This window comes from Dreissena polymorpha, chromosome 1, assembly GCF_020536995.1.
Source record: "Dreissena polymorpha isolate Duluth1 chromosome 1, UMN_Dpol_1.0, whole genome shotgun sequence".
Taxonomy (NCBI): domain Eukaryota; kingdom Metazoa; phylum Mollusca; class Bivalvia; order Myida; family Dreissenidae; genus Dreissena; species Dreissena polymorpha.
Genome location: NC_068355.1, coordinates 164780316 through 164802234, shown reverse-complemented (window position 1 = coordinate 164802234; position 21919 = coordinate 164780316). Strand labels below are relative to the sequence as shown.

The following is a 21919-nucleotide window of genomic DNA, read 5'->3' as shown; positions in this document are numbered from 1 at the left end:
TTAAATTTTATTCTTGATTTTTTCCTGGAGAATTTTAGACCCAATGTTTACATTTATCAATATAAAGCATTTAATGACAAACTTCAAAAAATGCCAAAATCTGTGAAAAGGCCCCTTTAACTAAACTTATTTAGTTACATTGTTTTTTTTGGATGAAATATTAGGCGTTATTCGGCCCCACTCCCCCATCTTTAGAGTATATATTTTTCCCCCAAATATTTTTAAAATTCCCCTCTCGGAAGTGTTATTCAATTTTAATCAATACCTCATTTAAATACGTCTTTTGTTACGAATTTACTACAATTTTCCAGAGCTGCATCCGCGTGTTTACTTTATTTTAGCCTTTACCGCAAACCGTACGTAGTTCACTATCACGACTTTCGCTTTACGACATCTACCGCAAACCATACGTATTCCATCATGTCGCACAACAACATAAGCTATCGTAAAAAAATTGACAAATCTGTTTTAACTTAAAAATAAATTGATATTCTTTTCAAACAAGTACAACTTAAAAGTAAGTCTTCTTCAAATGCCGGCAGTGAAACGCCAGAAACGTCCGGTCAAGAGATTGTTGAAAGACTGTTTAGTTTGCTCAACCTGCTTTGCACGCCACAGAGAAACAGGCTTTGGGAAGCTACACTGGAGTCCCTGATCAGACTTTGTCTGCACACGGAGAGACTTGGTGAAGAGGAGGTCACCAGAATAATTGATAAATTCGCTGAAAAGCCCAGAAATGTTGAACTTTGAACATGAACATAACATGTTTATGAATAAAAGAGTTGGAATTATGTTTTTCTCCTTCTGTATGGTGAATTATAGTGTTAAAACTTGATTTTGTACTGTTACTAGCTAAGCATAGAAATTTCCCCCTTTTCCCCTTTTACGCGCAAATTTCCCCCCCCTCAGGGGACCCGACCCCCTTCCCCCAAAACTGAAAAGACACTGAGTTAAAATTTGATTACTAGGTACTCGTATATGCTGTTTGGTACTCTGAAATAAAAAATATTTGTTGTTAGAAAACAGAAGTGTTATTGTAACAGTAATAAAAAAATGGCAGTATAACTTTGATTTTATTTCTACACACAATTGATAATGAAAACACACTTTTTTACTTATCTTGATATGAATATGTTTTAAGAATGGAATATATTAATTTTCACACACTGCATTCACGTGTACGGGCTGGCTTGAATATAGGTCACTCTGACAGGGCAGAATGCAAAATAAACATGTAGAATGATGTGGTACTGAAAGCATGGTGATTTATGTTATCGTTCCCTTCTTTTTACACAATTTACTCTATATACACTGTAACTCCAATATAATGGGGATGACGGGGTCCAAGCCACGCAACAGCGTTATAAACGGACAGCGTTATAAGTTTTGAGCTTATTTATTTAAAGGGGCTATAAAAACAGGTATTGTATAGCCTATAATATAGGTCCTGTGTATTGTCATGCTGTGTTGTCATCAGCAAATTGACGCATATAAACCGAATCGATCGATAACAGTAAACATACCGCTTTTCTTATGTGCACATTTATCCGATAATCCAATATAATTACAACATCACTTACGAAAAAATAATGTTAAACATTTATGACAAGAAATATGTTTATGAATTTCATATTCAAATTCATATGCCTACGCCATTTTTCAGAAAAAATAGTACAGTGCATTGGGACACAATTTGCATTGGACGAGCGAATTTAAATTTAGATTGAATGCAATACGATACATGTACAAAGAAATGTTTTATTGCGTCATACGCAGCATGTAAAAAACGTGCTTTCCGTGGACTTTATGATAACGGGCAAAAATTTAAGTGCATCTCTGTTAACTATTACACTGCGTTAGCATGTAAATAAATCGTCAGGATTTTATTTTTTATTTTTTGTATACTTACTGAAACATTAAACACACACAAAGATATTTTTATTTATAAAGCATGTATAGCATATAATAAACGATAACACACTTACACAGCCATAGTTTATATACAATGAAATACAATACATGATAAATACAAAACTTAAAACATAAACAGGTAATCATTTTAAATAACTTTAATTTGATAATTATCCGCTTGCACTTGCCTTATTGAAATTAACCGCTCTGATAGGAAATACATGTAATAAACACGGACTCGCGAGTTTTCTCACCTTTATTGACATTACAAAACAGATTAACACCAATTAGCTGTGGAATGTCGTTTAAACTCTAATCGATTAAAATCAGTTATACCGACAAATAAAGCAATCAAGCTGTGATCACCGACTTCTTTGAATTTTCTGAAAATACTATGTTGCATAACATGGATTTGAATCAGAAATGGAAGGCTGGAGAAAAAACGGGATCCAAGGACCCCCGCGTTATATTGGACACAGCGTTATAACGGACAGCACTGTATTGGAATTACAGTGTATTTTAGAAAAATATGGTTAATTTCCACCCATTGCATTCATGCGGGCTTGCTTTAATATAGGTAACTCTTACAGGGCAGAATGCAAAATAAACACGTCTGTTGCAGATGAAGTTTGTGGAGGCTATTCTCAGTAACAACTCTACAGATGACCACTGCCGTGAGTTTGTGGTACAGAATGGTCTGCCAGAATTGATGGACATCCTGGGTCTTCCCAACCTACCCATCGAGTTCCCCGCCTCCCCTGCATGTCAGGCTGTAGCCAGCGTCTGTAAGGCAATACTGGTATGTCATTAAAAAAGAATTTTATAATAAAAGTTTGCATGTGCCATGGATGTTTGCTTAAGACTCTTTCATTTCGCATTGTTACCTCTTTTCATAGGATAAGTGAACAGATTTGTTATATGCCCCCGGTAGGGTGGCATATAGCATTTGAACTGTCTGTCCGTCAGTTCGTCCGAAAACTTTTAACATTGGCCGTAACTTTTGCAATATTGAAGATAGCAACTTGATATTTGGCATGCATGTGTATCTCATGGAGCTGCACATTTTGAGTGGTGAAAGAACATGGTCAAGGTCATTCTTAAAGGTCAAAAGTAAAAAAAATACAATCCAAGGGAAGTAATAAGCTTTAAAAGGGAGATAATTTCTAAACCTGTGAAATAATATATTGAAATTTTATTTCAAAGCGGCGCAATAGGAGGCATGGTGTTTTTTCCAGGATTACATCTCTTGTTGGTAATAATATGAGTCTTGTTGTGGGAAAATGGTGCTTAATGCATGTGTGTTCTGTCTCCCAAGCCTGTGCAGTATGCACAGGCTAATCAGGGATGACATTGTCTGCCTCAAGTGGATTTTTAGTTCAAAGGGACTTCCTTTTTTAACAAAACATTAACATCAAAGCGTAAGGCGTTGTCTCTGATTAGCCTGTGTTGACTGCACAGGCTAATCTGGGACACCAATTGATGCACATTAAGTAAACTTAGTGGTCTCCGAGCCAGACTCATGTACAGTCTGATTTGAATGTGGGTCAATTTTGACAGGGCTAAATGCATCTTAACATCTGAAAATAAAAGATTAATGAAAGCATTATGCTTAAAGATCTATTTATAAATGACTTAATAAACTAGCAAAGGCATGAAGCTTTCAATAAATGCATTCATGTGTACGGGCTGGCTTGAATATAGGTCACTCTGACAGGGCCGAATGCAAAATAAACTTGCAGAATGAAGTGGTACTGAAAACATGGTGATTTATGTTGTCATTACCTTCTTTTTGCACAATTTACTTGAAAAAAAAGATAAAAATATGGGTAATTTTCTATAAACTGCATTCATGTGTACAGGCTGGCTTGAATATAGGTCACTCTGACAGGGCCGAATGCAAAATAAATATGCAGTATGATGTTTTATAGATGGCATTTTTATTAACCAGGTTTTCCGAAGGAAAAAACTGGTTATTAGATTGGCGAATGCGGGCGGGCTGGCTGGCTGGCTGGCGGGCGGGCGGAACAAGCTTGTCCGGGCCATAACTATGTCGTTCATTGTCATATTTTAAAATCATTTGGCACATTTTTTCACCATCATTGGACGGTGTGTCGCGCAAAATAATTACGTCGATATCTCCAAGGTCAAGGTCACACTTTGAGTTCAAAGGTCAAAATTGGCAATAAATGAGCTTGTCTGGGCCATAACTATGTCATTCATTGTGAGATTTTACAATTATTTGGCACATTTGTTCACCATCATGGGACGGTGTGTCGCACGAAAGAATCACGTCAATATCTCCAATGTCAAGGTCACCACAACTTAAAATAGATTTATTTTGAAACAAACTTACAAAGGGGGTTTATTTTGTTTGTTCATTTCAAAAGTTCAGTTTGAGTTGTCTCCCTTAATCAGATTGTTTTTCACAATGAAAACCTGGTTTTGTGACAATTTTGTCCCTTGTTCCATTTGCATTCATGTGTACGGGCTGACTTGAATATAGGTCACTCTGACAGGGCCGAATTCAAAATAGACATACAGAATGAAGTGGTACTGAAAACATTGTGATTTATGTTGTCACTACCTTCTTTTTGAACACATTATTTAAAATGTTTGTTTTTTCATAACAAAATATTCTTCGTTTACTCAATTCGTTTTTGCTGAAGGGTAGGTCACTGACAGTGCAGAATGCAAAATAAACTTGCAGAATAAAGTGGTATTGATTGCATTGTGATTCATGTTGTCATTACATTCTTTTGCACAAAAAAAGGTCTGATGTTGACTAGCGTATGCGATGGCTAGAAATACTTGTGTACGCCTTAAATATACATTCATCATCTCTTCCTAAATGTCAACCGATGGTTAATATTATATTGCCAATGAGTTGGAGTTGTGAAGATTTGAATCTGTATTATTTTGTGTGCATGACACTGGTCGGACAGTGTTGAGAAGTTGTGACTGATGAAGTTCCTTTTCATTGTTTAGACCCTGTTGCGCGACCCTAAAGTGCTGGAGGTTGGCTTGACCAGCCTGAACAAGGTGCTAGACGGCCTTGAGCCCCTTCACAGATCCCTCGAGGCCCCTGGGGGGTCGGTGCTACTAAGGGAGCTAGCCAGCGTTACCCACATCCCGGACGCCACCATGTCACCATCGGCAACCCCCCTCCTGCACTCCCTGTCGTCCGCACATGCCTACATCACCATGTTTGTCCATGTCTGCAAAATGGGACAGGTAGGGTTTCCTTTTGTTTCCGAAATTGCAAGTTTTTTAGTTCAACTACCGCAAATGAATTAAAATATTTAATTGTTTAGAAAATGCCATACCAAATCTCCATTTACTCCATTTACTACACTGTTTGAATATGTTTGCTCTGTCCCTTTATCATCAACTATCAAACTCCTTGTTGAAGGCTCCAATTTGTATGCTTTATCATTGTCCTTTCAAGGACCTTTCCCCATGCCAAATTACTTATTTGTTTTTAATTTGAATTCAAACAGAAATAAAAAAAGGACAAACTTTCTTAATGCATTGTTATGCAAATCTTAGCTGTAAATAATGAAACTTCTTGTATGGTTATATTTAAACACTAGTTTTAAAGTTCCACATTTTACCTTGATAACACTAGTTAAGATAGAAGTTATTCAAATAACTTTCATAAAATGTCAACATTACTTAAATTTCACAACAAACATCCCTGATTCGAACAATACTGGTCCCATTTCCAAAGCTGTAACACAAATCTCTACAGACATATATTTGGACATCATTAAAATTTTTATTGAGCCTCACCCAGGGAAAATAGGGCTTAAAGCATGTGCGTTATATGTTATCTCAGATTGCTGTGCAGTTCTCACATGCAAATAGATGATGACACTCCACTTTAAAAGGCTTTTTGTTTAGAATAGACTTTAAATGTAAATTTCCATTAATTCGGATATTGTCATTAAGCCCCATTTTTCCAGACTGATGCTCAACTTCTAGTTTAACTTTATAATTTGTGTGTGTGTGTTCAGACGGACATGAGGAACATCTCAGTGAATCACTGGGGCTCCGAGCTGGGACAGAAGGTTCTGTCCGGTCTCAGCAAGCTCTACACCTCCCTGGTCTGGGAGAGCACCGTGCTTTTAGCGCTATGCAGTGAGGACCGACTACCTGCTGACTCAGAGTTCGGGCGTGCAGACATGAACAAACTACTGAACAAGGATCTGAAAGCTGAGCTCGACAGTAAGGAAGATGACCCTCTGTCTCGAGCTTCAGTGAGCCCGGGCAGCAATGGGGTCAGTCAGGCCATGGAGTCACTCTCGACATCGGATGCACCCATCACTATGGATACAGGTTTCAACAATTTATTTATACTTAGCACATACCTATGTGATAAGGGTTTACAACTAAAAAAAATATACATAACATAGACATTAACATGCGCAGACTGTGGGTCATGTGATATTCAAGAAAATCTAACAATATGGGATACGAGTTTTCAACTTGCAACAAATTTACATACACAATGTTCATTTATTTTTAAGTTAAATGCAGCATGTAGACGAATAATATGTGTACTTTTATTTAATTTCATTTTGTTTTCAGTGGTTATCGAGATTGCTCTTTTAATTAATTTTCATGCCCCCGGATTGAAAGATCGGGGGGGGGCATATTGATTTTGGCCTGTCTGTCTGTCTGTCATTCATTGTGTGCCCCAAAACTTTAAAATTGGTTAAAGTTTTGCAATAACTTCTGCATTATTGAAGATAGCAGCTTGATATTTGGCATGCATGTGCATCTCATGGAGCTGCACATTTTGAGTGGTGAAAGGTCAAGGTCATCCTTCAATGTCAAAGGTCAAATATATAGCTTCAAAGCAGCGCAAAAGGGGACATAGTGTTTCTGACAAACACATCTCTTGTTCTTTAATATTGATGTATTGTCCAAGATTATAAAGAGCAGTTTAATTTTTCTCATTCATAAGTAAGTTAAATTTTACACACTTATTGTTCATTCTATATTTCTCAAGTAGAAATGTGTTATGTGGCTCATAAAAAGATATGCATATGAAAATGTAATGGTATTCGTCAAAGATTTTATTTAAATTATTCAGATGAAGTCACGCACGGAGACAAGGAAGGGAAGAAGTCCAAGCTGTCGCCAGCCCTTCAGGCCCAGGTTACTTTTAATATATTTATTTTCCATTTGCAAGTAACATGGGGTAATCACTTGATGATCAAGATGGCTATGTCCAAGCCAAGAGAGGTATTATTCGCCGTTTTATATCATTAATCAATTTTTCAAATGTCCCTCACTTTCCACCATTTCAACAAGAAAGTGATTAGCGTTTATTTTGCAGTAATATTTGCTCAATATCTTAACTTTACTTGGAAGAAAATTTCTTAGCGGGATCTCAATGTAACAGTTCCCGCTTAGAAAATTGATAGCCCGTTAAGTGGAGGTATAAAGGGGATATTAATACAAACTAAACGCTAATAACTCTCTTACTGATATGAGTGGAAAGTGATCGGTTAAAAATTTAACAAAAGTCATAAAGGGTATAAAACAGTGAAAAATACTTGTAACGGCATGGACGTCGCCATCTTGATCCTCGCATAATTACCTTTTCTGAAATAATGACATTATTACAAATGATACATTGGCCCATACATACATAATGGAAAAAGGGTTAGACTAAAAGTTCTACAACATTATCCAGGCTCATTCCCTTTAGATGGCATTAACATATTATTATGTTTACAGATATGAGCCTTGCTCTGTGAAAAAGGGGTTAAATGCATGTGTGTACAGTATCATCCCATATTAGCCTGTGCAGTCCCCACATGCAAATGAGGAACAACGCTTTACACATATGCATTAAACCCTCTTTTCACAGATCGAGGCTCAAATATAAATGCCAATGATTTCATGTCCCAGGTGAGGCAGCTGAAGCCCCTGATGACAGTCTCCTCTCGACTGGGCCGGGCCCTCGCAGAGCTGTTTGGGCTCCTGGTGAAGCTGTCAGTGGGCGGGCGTCTCAGACAGCGAGGCAACCAGCTGCCACCCACCATCCCCATCGTACCGAGTCCCGCGGCTCAGAGTCTCGCCAAATGGCTGTGTAAGCTGCTCACGGATGGCATCAAGTGGGAACCACCCACATACTCGCCCCACCCCAGACTCAGGTATGCGCAGGCTTACATTGTGTCAGATTAACAGTCACAAAAACTAGTGTTGTATCTTTTATTACCAAGTTGCATGTGTTTTGCATAGGAAATGAAATCAGAGACATGCAGGAGTACTATTTGGCTTTTGAAATTTTTATTGTACCCTACTGGTTTCACCGGATGGGACCTATGGTTTGTGCTCTGTGAGTCTGTCTGTCTGTCTGTCTGTTTGTCACACTTTTCTGGATCCTGCGATAACTTTAAAAGTTCTACATATTTTTTCATGAAACTTGAAACATGGATAGATGGCAGTATGGACATTATGCACGTCATTTCATTTTGTTCCTACGTCAAAAATTCTGGTTGCTATGGCAACAAATAGACTAGAAATACTGCTGTAAATGGTGGTTTTCTGGATCCTGCAATAACTTTTAAAGTTCTTAATATTTTTTCATGAAACTTGCGACATGGATTGATGGCAATATGGACATTATGCACGTCATTTCATTTTGTTCCTACGTCAAAAATTGTGGTTGCTATGGCAACCAAACATTTTTTTTCCCTGAAAGTGTGGCATATCAGACAATAGCGGAGCCGGTAGGGGACCATATTGCTTGACAATAGCCTTGTTTAGATATAGCATTAAAATTGTGTACCATAACATATTTTTGAACAAAATATTTTATTTTGATATTATGTTGACTGAACTCATCATCAGAAAAAAACAGCTAAGTACTAGGAACCAAGATATCTTCTGTCAAGATGTTCTTGATGGTATAATCAGTTGACCATTTGGTTTCAATAAAAGTGCATATGAAAGGTGTTCTAGTAAAACAGGGCTAAATGCATGTGCGTAAAGTGGTATCCCAGATGAGCCTGTTCAGTCAGCACAGGCTAATAAAGAATGTCACTTTCCTCTTTTATGGTATTCTTTCGTTTAAAGGTAGTCTCTTTTTAGCAAAGTCAAATCAATACAGCAAGTGTCATCCCAGGACAGCATCGGCTTATCTGGGATGACACTTTACGCACATGCATTTAGCCCGGTTTTCCCAGAGCGTGTCCAATTCTGTTTAGATTGACGTTCCTGGTGTGTTCTCTGGGCTTCACGTCTGTGATGCTGTTTGATGACAAGAAGCAGCCATACCATCTCATGCTGCAGAGCTTCATAGAGTGTGGGGGACAGGAGGCTCTGTTCCAGTAAGTGCACATAGAAACCAGTGTAGTTTTATATCACCATTTTGGGAATGGGGCCTGGGCCCTCTTGATTGGGAAAAATCATGTAATACCCCGCTTTACGCAAATGGATTTAGAATTGGTGTTTTCCGTCTGTCAGTCTTTCCATCTGTCAGTCAGTCTTTCCCTCTGTTAGTCAGTTTGGGGTCTGTCAACAAATTTATTTTTGGTGGGGGATATCAATTCAACGAATTTGCTTGTTTTGACTAAAATTGGGATTTTTTTTCCCTTGCAAATAATGTAATATTGAGATGAAAATTGCATTTCGTAAAAATGAAGAGAATTGTTCATTAATATGTCATGAAACTCAAAGGAAATAACAGCAATGTGTGATGCTTGCTTCAAGAGATTTTAATGTCATAAATACTGACCTGTTATCGTATGCTTATACTTTCCAAGGGGAAATAACTCATCCAGAATTTTAACTGGGAATCCGCCACCTCAATACCGTAATACAGGCCAGGTTAAACATAGTGCAATGCAGCCTAGCCAAAAATCGGTAACCAACCCTCAATATTCTTTCCGGATCAACCAGGTGTATACGTGTCTTTTACGGCTCTGAATTAAAATATTGTTTTTCACTTGGTTGATTGGGGTTTTGAATAGATTAATTGTGTTATTTATCTTTTTATTTCTCATTCGGATTAATTTGTGTGGATTTAATGGATTTTGTTTCATTTGTAAAAGGTAAGCCATGCTTGTTTTTATCGAACAATGGTTTATTTCTACCATGCTGGGTGTTTTCAGGTGCGAACGACCACGTGCAAAACGTGCTCTTCTAATACATTGCTAGAACGTGCAAAGCATGTTCTTCTAATGTGTTACGAGATTGTGCAAAGCGTGTTCTTCTATTGACAGATTGTTTATCATTTGCCATTGTGTGCAATAATGATTTTAACGTTCCGTATGGCAATCTAATTGATCGTCATTTTATTTTTCATCTGTTTTGAATTAATCTTTTGTTTAATTTATGATCTACGGCAGTATTATTATAATTTTCATTATGGTCAAATAATGATTTTATGTGCCGTATGATAATCTGGTCTGTGACCAGTTTATGGTTGAATATGCTTTGCTCTTGTTTTTCATATATTCGACTACATGATGGTCGCAGAAACAAGAGTGGATAAATACCCGGTGACTTCGCAGATCATGGATGATAGTTGCAGTATCAGTCACCCGGTATCGGGCACGATCGCGACCGTACTATGCTAAGTCTCTTAGACAGTCGGTCAACATCAGACCATATGGCGACACCCGTCAGCCGGTCTTTGCCCGATGGCATTGGTCAAGGACATCGACCAATGCCGGACCATTTGGCATCCGCCATACGGTCATTATCCGGTGACAACACTGGTCATGATATGACCGGTACGTCACCGGGGACGTTGATCACGGACCATTGATCGACGTCTGACCGGCCGGTCCGGTCACCGGTCATGTCACCGGTCCGGTCATTGATCACCGGTCCGGTCACCGGTCATGTCACCGGTCCGGTCCGGTCACCGGTCATGTCACCGGTCCGGTCACCGGTCATGTCACCGGTCCGGTCACCGGTCATTGATCACCGGTCCGGTCACCGGTCATGTCACCGGTCCGGTCACCGGTCATGTCACCGGTCCGGTCACTGGTCCGGTCCGGTCACAGGTCCGGTCCGGTCACCGGTCCGGTCATTGATCACCGGTCATGTCACCGGTCCGGTCACCGGTCTGTCACCGGTCCGGTCATGTCACCGGTCCGGTCATGTCAACGGTCCGGTCCGGTCACCGGTCCGGTCATTGATCACCGCTTCGGTCACCGGTCAACAGTCATCAGTTAGGCCTGCCACCGATAACACCAGTCACCGGTCAAGAAGAAGAACTCGGTCTTCTTCATTGAATTATTCTCCTATTCTTCGTTGAATACATCGTCTTCATCAAGGATTAGACATCGGACACGCTCTTCTTCGTCGAGCAGTTCTCATCGTCGCGGCTCTCGTAAGCGATCACGTCGTCACTCACGGAGACGTTATTCTAGAAGATCTCGGTCTCATCGCAGCCGATCCACATCTCGGCCGATCCAGATCTCGACATCGCAGGAAACGAGGACGTCGTCAACCTTCACGTAGACATCAGCGGACTGCATTGAGCACCACTGGATAGTTATCGAACATACCTCTCCTTCATTGAGCAGTGTTTCGGCGTTGATACGCTCGTAAGCGATCATGTCAATGCTCACGGAGACAATATTGTAGAAGACAATATTTCCAGTGTAGCCGAACAATATTTCGGCATCGAAGTTATATGGATGTCGCCACTTCTCACGTAGGCGTTAATGAACCTACTGGTCATATCGACGTTCTCCATTTTATTCCTTTAGGAATATCATGTCTCCATTCCACGTGTGATGGTTCTTCTTATGGCATCCACACATGTTGCAGTCACCGAGCCGTAGTTGTATACGAACACTAGTTCGTTTAACATTCAGGCTTCGGGATAAGCTGTTCTTTTCTCCACTACGACTACAAGGACACTTATGCCTATTAATACTGATAATCTACCGTTGTTTTCCGGTTAACATTATCAGATGAATTCGTGGATGGTCATTCTTCTGCACCAGATATTTTCATTCTGACGCAGTTATATTATACCGGTCCCGTTCACCGGACATCGGTCACCATTCATCGGTCATATCACCGATCACTGATCACCGGTCAGAATAAGTGATGTCTCATCTCCATCGGATTGGATTTTTTGGCATGATCTTCTTTTCCGAGCAGTGCTTGACATTGATAACAGACCATATGGATTCCACCATTTTTCGGTCTTTAACTGGTAACGTCACCGGTCATATTATGACTGGTCCGTTCACCGGGCTACAGTTACCGGTCATTGACCGGTCCGGTTCGGTCACCACTTACCAATTACCGGTATTCCACTGTGTTTTCATCAGTCAATTTTTAGTATCACGGGTATCGTCTACATTACATAGTTGTATACCCCTGGCTATGATTGTATTGAATACTATATTTTATGGATTCAACAATCTACATTACTTTTTGTGTTTTTCAATACTGATGTTCTACTGGCGACGGTTACCAAATCATGCTATATCTGTTATTTGTACTTCTATCTCAACCGGCTACATGCAGACTACTGGTCTTGCAGATAGATCGGCTGAAGTGGGCTCGGAGACTAGCATTGAGGTCGAACATTACTATTTGACCTCTATTAATTTATGTTCGAGACCCGAAGGATGAATTGTTTTAACCGCCTTTACCTGTCGGCTACAGACTTTGCAGTCAGTGTCACGGAACAGTTGGGACACATTAATGACGCTAGCAGGATTAGCAAGACGACATTTGTATCGACTTCTGCTTTTCTATTGCTCCTACGGCAGTGCATATTTTCAAGCTACTGGAATCAACAAGAGTTCTGATACATAGGATTGCCTATCAGATTGACCGCATAGCGGCTACAGTCTTGTAGATGGCTTAGGACCTATTGAACTCAGATCTTAGATCCTAGGATCTGGAGGGACCTCATCTTAAAGTTATTCTTCTATTACACTTCTGGCCATAACAGGCCGTCTTCCTATAACTGGTCGTATTCCTTTCGGAATTCGTCCCAGTTAGAAGTCTTGAAGTAAATGGATTAATCAAGTCAGAATTTAAGACTTCCATGCATTCTACCGGCAAGCGTGGACCCGCTTAAGGTTACCCCTAGGGTTTCACCTTTTTCTGCCATCACACCTCCGATTCCGGAGGTACCACTATCAATCATATTTCCGTACTTCGCAAATCGATGACTTCGCGACCTGTATTATCCAGGATTTTAAAGGCGCCTGTTATTGGTTCAAGAAGAGGCTATATTCTGTAGATAGGTCATAAACTTATAAGTGTTAAACACTGTCCTATTCTACCAATTTTCAAGTGTGTTTGGAGTGGGAAAGTTCGGCTTGCCGTGGTTTCTTTGCCCACCCATCCTTGACAAATGGTTCCGGTCACCGGTCGGTATTTACCGGTCCGGTCACCGGTCCTTCTGCTGAGACGTCTTTTCTTACGTCCGTTTCAGCTTTATTTTTAAGATAATTGTATTAATCTTGGGATTATTTAATGACACAGATTTCCATCTTTTTGTCATTATTTACCACTATTCAGTGGTGTCTAGACTAGAAGATTATCTTGGCAAGAATATAGTTTATTCTACCACAACCTTCCTTACATCTTATACAGATGTGAGCAGATAAGGTTATGGACGATCACATAGAACAATGTATCTTGATTTTCTCAATTATGTGGTATCCTAACGAATATCACCTGCACATCTACATCTTGAAAAGCGAAAATTCTTTTTAGCTGTTTTTCATTTACAACACATTTTCACGATTCCTTTGTGATGGTTTCAACTATCACACATCGGTCGTGGTTTACTTACAGACACGGAGGTGATCATATTATCACTCCTTGTAACTGGAAATCAGGAACTTATTCGTTCTTTGCAAGAACAACAAATTTTCTCTATCGTCTTTCTCATACCAGTTCGTCTCAACGCCCTGTTGGACGTTTTGTCCTGCAGTTCTTTCTTTCGAATTATTTTTCCGTTGGGTTCAATAATGTAATTGCGCATGCGCGGCAGTGAAGTTGCAGACGAGTTGCATGGTGTACATATTATATCAAAGAATGTTGTTTATCATCAAACGCTAGTTATTAGCGTTATGCGCTCGTATATCTCAGTGTATACCGGTATGCTGAACAACGTCAACAATGCAGTTCACAGAAATCGATCCAGCAGGGTGTGCGATTGTTATACATTCGTCCATTGACATAAACTGGAATATCTTGCCTTCTTGGTGAGTTTTTGCAATAACTGAGTTTTTGCCATAATTTCATGAAATATACTTAATGAACCATGGGATTATGGTTCTACGACCTTTTAAGTCTCCTGTACAATTATTTTCAGGAAACTTCTTCACAGGTCAAATATCATATCTCACTGAGACATATTTTTACTGATCCAAACATGTGCCACTTCATGTCTGGCCATTAATAACTTTTAGTTATCTCTACAGAAGAACGTTTTTCTGTTAGAGTTTCAATCCTTGTTACTTGTGCAAGGATAATTCCATCAGAACTGTATAAAGGTTCTATTGAAATTCTTTTTTTTTTTACTGGGTAATTGAGAGCATAGTTATTACCTTAATCACTCTGCTAGATACATAGAGGTTTTTCTCATCTTTTTCTTGATGATAAGAAATTTGTTCTTTTCTTCATCAAAGGATAGAGATTATGCTTTCGTATACCTTGTTTTGTGTAAGTCATCGCAACTCTGTGCTGTCTTACCTATTTTGGAACTGATCCAAACTATGGAACGTCAACACTATGTTTTTCGTTCCTTTACCTTCTTAAGCGGTTTTGACTTGTGTAACATGTTGGGATGCTTAATGAGCTCCCTATGAACCTTTTTCATCAGGCTTATTAACAGTTCCAATATAATTTTAAGACGGTTTTCCTTCTTATTATGGCTTTTACCATACGGAGAAGTGAAATTCATGCTTTTTTCTGTTGAATACGACCAATTCCAGTTGGATCTATTGTCGTTTTCACTTTGTTGTGTCAGCCAGGATTCCTTGCTTAATATCAAGTCCTCTATATGGCTTCTACCTTCAAGTTTCCAAGTTTTCTTAAACTGGTAGTCATGAAGATGAGGATAAACTTCTTTGGGCAATCAGGGCTTTGAAGTTCTATCTCAGCAGTGTTAGTCAGAAGTCCATTCGAGGTTCTCAAAGACACTCTTCATTTCCCCCAAAAAAGGGGGGGGAGATGTGTCTGCGGCTTCTATTTCTCGGGGTTAGACCTCGACTAAGGAAAGTTAATCTTATCCTATCTAAGGATTAATTCCTTTTTAGGATCTGACCGCATGAATTAAGAGCTCTGTCTGTTTTGTGGGCATATATTAATCACACCCCAATTTTTGACGTGCTCTAAGCTGTTTACTGGAGGAATCCGACCACCTTGTCATCTTTTTATCTTCGTTTTCTGAAGTGCCAACAATACAATTTGTATACGTTTGGGCTTGTTGTGGTTTCACGAACGGTAGTGTCTTCTTTACGACATAGACATATTACTCTGTCCGAGAAGTCATAATTAATACCGTTTTAACGAAGATTACTTGATATCATTAGCTGATAACCCTGTTCATGGGTTCTACTGTGTTGGGAAAATATATACGAACCTTCCCACCGCAGCTGCAAAATCAGCATACGATAACAGGTCAGTATTTATGACATTAAAACAAATTTTTTTAAATAAAATTCATTTTAATTATTAAATACTTACCTGTTATCGGTAAGTCCCACCTCCCACCCCGCTATTCGATTAATATTTTTGTATATATATTGAAAGAATATTGAGGGTTGGTTACCGATTTTTGGCTAGGCTGCATTGCACTATGTTTAACCTGGCCTGTATTACGGTATTGAGGTGGCGGGTTCCCAGTTAAAATTCCGGATGAGTTATTTCCCCTTGGAAAGTATAAGCATACGATAACAGGTAAGTATTTAATAATTAAAATGAATTTTATTTAAAAAAATTTGTTTTACAACTTGTTTCAAATGTATGACAAAGTGGCATGCTTCAATTTGCCTGAAAGTGGTTGCTATATTAACCACAACATTGCCATTGACTTGAAGAAACTGAAAGGAACACTTAAATTATAATTAATTGTGCCTAAGATGACGTGTCCCTATGCATTTGAATGTTGTTTTTTTTCGAAGATGATTCTGTATGTGCATGAACAACCCCTGTACTATCTGAGATTGACTATTGGGCCCATCGTGATTCAACATTAACTTGGTAGGGGCTGCTCTTTTGTTTGTGACTCTTAAGTATAATTGTTGATAACAAATGCATTCATGTGTCTACGGGCTGGCTTGAATATAGGTCACTCTGACAGGGCGAAATGCTAAATAAGCATGTAGAATGAAGTGGTACGGAAAGCATTGTGATTGATGTCGTCATTGCCTTCTTTTTGCACAATTACTTAATCAGGGTGCCAGAACAACGGGGTTCACAGGGGTTACACACTAGCTTGACTGAATGTAAACACACAATTAAGAACTTTAGTTTTGCAAATATGTCAAGTTATTGAAATACATTTGCAAAAATCTTTAGAGCATTAAAGACAGTTTTTCTTGCAGTTTGTGCCAATACCATATGATTTAAGAATAAATCATTGAATACGTCTAAAATCAGTGCCAAAATTTTACAGTGTGGCAGCATAACCTTGTACATGAATGGGTTACACATCGCATATTTTGCCAATAACACAGGCTTATAAAATAAAATAATTCTGATGTAATTCACCTTGTCATAAGCGGCATCTTTTATGTTCTAGTTGAAATGCTTAAGAAAAATTGTTTCAAAAAGTTATTTGGAGAAAAGCACCATATACTGGTGTGTTTACATCCATTAACATTCAATTGTGATTCCCACAAAGTCACGTGATCCTGCACCCTGAAATATATTTAAGATAAATATGGGTCTTTATTCACACACTGCATTCATGTGTACGGGCTGACTTGAATATAGATCACTCTGACAGGGCCGATTGCAAAATAAACTTGCAGAATTAAGTGTTATTGATTGCATAGCGATTTATGTGGTCATTACATTCCTTCTGTACAGCTTACATTGGTTTAAACATTGATTCTGTTGGACTGGGCTTGTTTGCTAGATTGTAAGAGCACTGGATGTCAAATATGAGGAGTGTGGGGTCATTCAAGGTGCAGCCACTTAACTTATTGATAATCAAATTATTTCCGTGGTAATTCTACTTCAACCTCTAAAGGTCGGTGACAAGGATTTAAAATGCAACCAAAAATCTGCAATTGGTGACCTGATGGTGATGATGATAGATGATGATGATGATGATGATATTAATATTTTTTTACAAAATTGTGCACGTTCAAATAAAAAAGGCTTCCCCTCTAAGATAATTAAGCCTATTTCTATATTCATTATTACCATGCACTTGCATTTTGTTTTTATTCTTGTTCTGCTTGAGAAGCATACAACAAATAATGCTGACATGTACAATATTATGTCATCCTCATAGAAAGCATGGAAATCAGCATATTGCTCGCCAAATGAAAACTTATTCATGAAGTTACTGTACACACTTTCCTGAGAGGGCATTTATTTAAACAGTTTATTATTTAATGTACATGTAGTGAAAAGACGTTGTTTTCAGTGGCTTAAGCTTTGTAAGCTAATAAGGTCAAACTGAGACACGATGTGTGCACATGCTTAACCCTTTACCACTTAGAAACGTATTTTGAAGCATTTGTAGTCCCTTAGTAATTCAAAGGTAATTAAAGACATTTGAACAGCCGACAAAGCCTCTTTTAAGCTCGGCTGTTTTTGGAGAAAACCCGAGGTATAGTCATAGCCAGCTCGTCGTGTCGTCCGCGTCGTTCTAAAACCTTTACATTTTCGTCGTGCTAAAACCTTTACATTTTGCTCTAAAATCAAAGTGCTGCCACCTACAATTTTGAAACTTCATATGTAGATGCACCATGATGAGTTCTACACAACACACCCATTTTTGGGTCACTTGGTCAAAGGTCAAGGTCACTGTGACCTCAAAAAAATAATCTGACAAGCTTTCATTTATTCAAAACTGCACCCACAGCAGAGTGTTGACAAATTTAAGGAGGTGCAAGGTCCTCTGTGATAACTTCATAACTGAAATACTGTTGAAACTTTAGAAAATCTGAATATAAAGAAACAGGATTTGTTACATAATCTGTTTGGCGTATTTGGCTTATTTGGAATAAAATCAGAACATCAGAAAATAAGTGCCTCATGTGTTCTGCTGCTGTGTCCCTTTTCCACTCAGAAGCAAAGTGAAAATGGCTATGTGCAAACAGCATAAAACCAGAACAGCAGTAACTCGCAGTCTGTTCAGGTTTTATGTTGTTTGCTGTTTGTCAGTAATCAGTATCTAAGGGTTGGAAATGAAGCCTTTAAAACTTGAATCTGGTAACGCAGGTCTTTAATTAAATTTAACTTTCTCAGGAATTACAAACACCTCAAAATACGTAACTAAGTGGTAAAGGGCTATCTGATATGTATCTAAGTGGTAAAGGGCTATCTGATACGTATCTAAGTGGTAAAGAGCTATCTGATACCTACCTAAGTGGTAAAGGGCTATCTGATACGTATCTAAGTCGTAAAGGGCTATCTGATGCCTGTTGTTTATTGTAGTGACTTCCGGTGGGCCCTTTCCATCAATGGCTCCCAGCTCACAGAAGAGGGCACAGAGGATGCCGCCCTGCCTTGTAAGTTGGACAAAAATACACTCACAGTTTACAGCTTGTGAAACATGCATTCATTGTATAATGTGTAGAATTTTTTTTGGGGGGGGGGAGCATATAGTCGCCGCTTAGTCTGTCCGTCCGTGTGTCCGTCTATCCGTGCACAATTTTTGTTCGGGCTATTTCTCAGCAATTAATGACCGGAATTCAATGAAACTTTATGGGAAGCTTCACTACCAAGAGGAGATGTGCATATTATCAGCCAGTTCTGGTCGGATGATTTTTCACAGAGTTATGGCCCTTTGAAATTTTCCATTAACTGTACATATAGTGCAATTCTTGTCTGGGCTATTTCTCAGCAACTAATGACCGTAATTCAATGAAGCTTTATGGGAAGCTTCACTACCAATTTGATTTTTCACAGACTTATGGCCATGTGAAATTTTCCATTAAATGTACATATAGAGCAATTCTTGTCCGTGCGATTTCTCAGCAATTAATGACTGGAATTCAATGAAACTTAATGGGAAGCTTCACTACCAAGAGGAGATGTGCATATTTTCAGCCGGTTCTCGTCAGATGATTTTTCACAGAGTTATGGCCCTTTGAAATTTTCCATTGTACATATAGTGCAATTCTTGTCCGAGCTATTTCTCAGCAACTTATTACGGGAATTCAATGAAACTTTATGGGAAGCTTCACTACCAACAGGAGATGTGCATATTATCAGCCAGTTATGGTCGGATGATTTTTTGCAGAGTTATGGCCCTTTGAAATTTTCTATAAACTGTACATATAGTGCAATTCTTGTCCAGGCTATTTCTCCCCAACTACTGACTGGAATTCAATAAAGCTTTATGGGAAGCTCAACTACCTTTAGGAGATGCGCATGTTATTTGTGGGTTCTGGTTAGATGATTTATGTAGAGAGTTATGGCCCTTTGAAATTTTTAAGTTGCTAAACCATCCATCGTATTATTTTGTCCAAAGTTATGCCCCTGAAGATGTTTCCTTTTATCTGATTATATAGTGCAATATTGTGACAAAAAAACGTTTGGGGAGCATCACCTGTCTCCGACGGTTTCTTGTTTCCAATGAAAAATAGTCCGCACAGGCTTATCAAAGACGACACTTTTTGCTGTTATGGAATTGTTCTTTTAAAGGAGTTCTCTTCTAAATAAAAATCCAGTGAAGGCTGAAACTGTTATCCCTGATTAGCCTGTGCAGACTGCACAGGCTAATCTGAGACAACACTTTCATTAAGACCAGTTTTCCCATAATAAGACTTGTTTGTGTTCAGGCACAGGCAGTTTCCTGGATGCGTGGCTGATGCTTCTGGAGAAGATGGTGAACCCTAAGACGGTGCTGGAGTCCTCCCACCAGCTACCCTCCAAACCCACTGGGACCTTCCTGAAACCCTTCGACCCTGTCCAGTACCTCATACGTATACAGAAGGTACTGGTCTTGTTTAGTTTAGACTTATTAATTTGAGCTGTATTGCATTTAATGCCTTAGGTATATTGAAATGCTCTCGAGTCAGTTTCTTCAATAAAACCAGTTGTTGGTGTCTTTTTGGGGGAGATTTTTATTGTGGTGTTCAAACCCGTGTCATCCCAGTTGCTAGGCATACACCATAGCAAATATGCCATCCCTATATATTTTTAACTAATATGGTTAGCATCCTAAGCATCACTGATGCTTGGGCAGAGAAGTATGTGTTTATACACCAGTTTGTAGAAGAAAATATTAAATGCATAGGATGTTTGTATCCATACACAAGTGTAGTTTGGCCAAGTAAACGTGTCATATCACTGTGTTTAGAGGAAAAACGCACTATCGGTCTGAAAGCATATCAGTGAGAAACTGTGCAAGTCTGGTTCAACGTTTACTGTTGCAGGGCTTATCAAGCATAATCATGCAAAAATGGGTGTTATGCCATATTTTTAGTGCCAGACCAGCATGCGCACTTGTGCAGCCTTGTCAGGAGCCTCCCTTTCCGCTAATTAGACCTTAAAACCTTGTGACTTTATAGTGCAAAGGGTAGCACATGACCATCCGGGAAAGTATGAGCTGGTCTTGTGCTATCCTCCTTATGTCATAAGACCCATTTTTGCATGATGGGGCTCATTTTTACCAATGACTGAGGGTTGAGTTTGTGAATTTGCAATCTTTATAGATGTGCTGAAGGTGTGCATGAAGTTAAAGTGAATTGTAAAAACAAAATTTATTGTAGAACAATCACCCAGTTTTTTATTGTAGTATTTTAGTTAAAAAAACACTTGTAAGTTTCTGATGTTTGTCATGGTGTCCCGTATGTTTGCAGGCGGCCTTTCACGCTGTGATGAGCCTCTGGGACAAGAAGCCTCTTAAAGTGTTTGGAGGTCGCATGTCTGAGTCTATGCTGGCCATACTGTGCCACGTCTTCAAGGCAGAGTCCATTATACAGGTTAGACCATTGACTACAATCTTCATAGTTTTAAACCTTTACTACTCAAGTAGGCGTTTGTAGTCCCTTAGAAAATCAAATTAGATTAAAGACATTTTTTTACTAGATTAAAGTTATAGTACTGATGAACAGCAAACAGCATAAAACCTGAAATGACTTAGTTACTCGCAGGCTATTCTGGTTTTATACTAGCTGCATATAGGGATTTTGACTTTGCTTCTGAGCGTGAAAGTTTTATGGAAATAAGTTTTCATTGTTTTTGTTATTTGTGAATATATACTCTCTTTGTTTGCTCATTGAATGCATTCATGTGTATGGGCTTGCTTGAATATAAGTCACTGTGAAAGGGCAGAATGGAAAATAAACTTGCAGAATGAGATGGTTCTCACAATATTGTGATTTCTGTTATCATTACCTTCTTTTTGCACAATGTAAGTGATTAATAACAAAAAAATATGGATCATTTTCCACCTATTTCATTCATGTGTACGGGCTGGCTTGAATATAGGTCACTCTGACAGGGCGAAATGCTAAATTAACTTGCAGAAACAGAGCACCAGATAAGGTCTTATTTTCGTAATTACGAATTATTTTCAAGTCCGTTACGTATTTATTTTAAAATCTTGTCGTACCATTCAGAATAACAAAATCAAGTTACGAATATTATTTTTACATCGGTTTGTATCGATTTTTATTGAGTTCTTTTCACGTATTAAAGATCTTTTTAGTGCTTATATAGAATGGTTTTCGGGTTTGTTTAACAAAGCGCATTTTTTTCCAATAAAAGCGGCGTGTACAGTCTATCTGTCAAAAAACAATGGCGGCGCCTAGAGAGCGTCCTAAAAAACTGCAAAGCTTGCAAAAACAGGCTTTTAACATATTGTACGCAA

General features: G+C 38.7%; 1 protein-coding gene across 19 annotated transcripts in view; it reads left to right on the top strand.

Annotated features, from left to right (window-relative positions):
- Positions 1 to 21919, top strand: part of LOC127859027 (E3 ubiquitin-protein ligase HUWE1-like) — a 187591-nt gene that overhangs the window by 61393 nt on the left and 104279 nt on the right. For all 19 annotated transcript variants that reach the window (XM_052396422.1, XM_052396431.1, XM_052396417.1 and 16 more), the window contains 9 exons: positions 2534 to 2710; positions 4897 to 5142; positions 5925 to 6246; positions 7007 to 7071; positions 7831 to 8075; positions 9132 to 9254; positions 18535 to 18608; positions 19884 to 20038; positions 20907 to 21029. In XM_052396422.1, the coding sequence (XP_052252382.1) occupies positions 2534 to 2710; positions 4897 to 5142; positions 5925 to 6246; positions 7007 to 7071; positions 7831 to 8075; positions 9132 to 9254; positions 18535 to 18608; positions 19884 to 20038; positions 20907 to 21029 (1530 nt within the window). The remainder of the gene's footprint in view (positions 1 to 2533; positions 2711 to 4896; positions 5143 to 5924; positions 6247 to 7006; positions 7072 to 7830; positions 8076 to 9131; positions 9255 to 18534; positions 18609 to 19883; positions 20039 to 20906; positions 21030 to 21919) is intronic.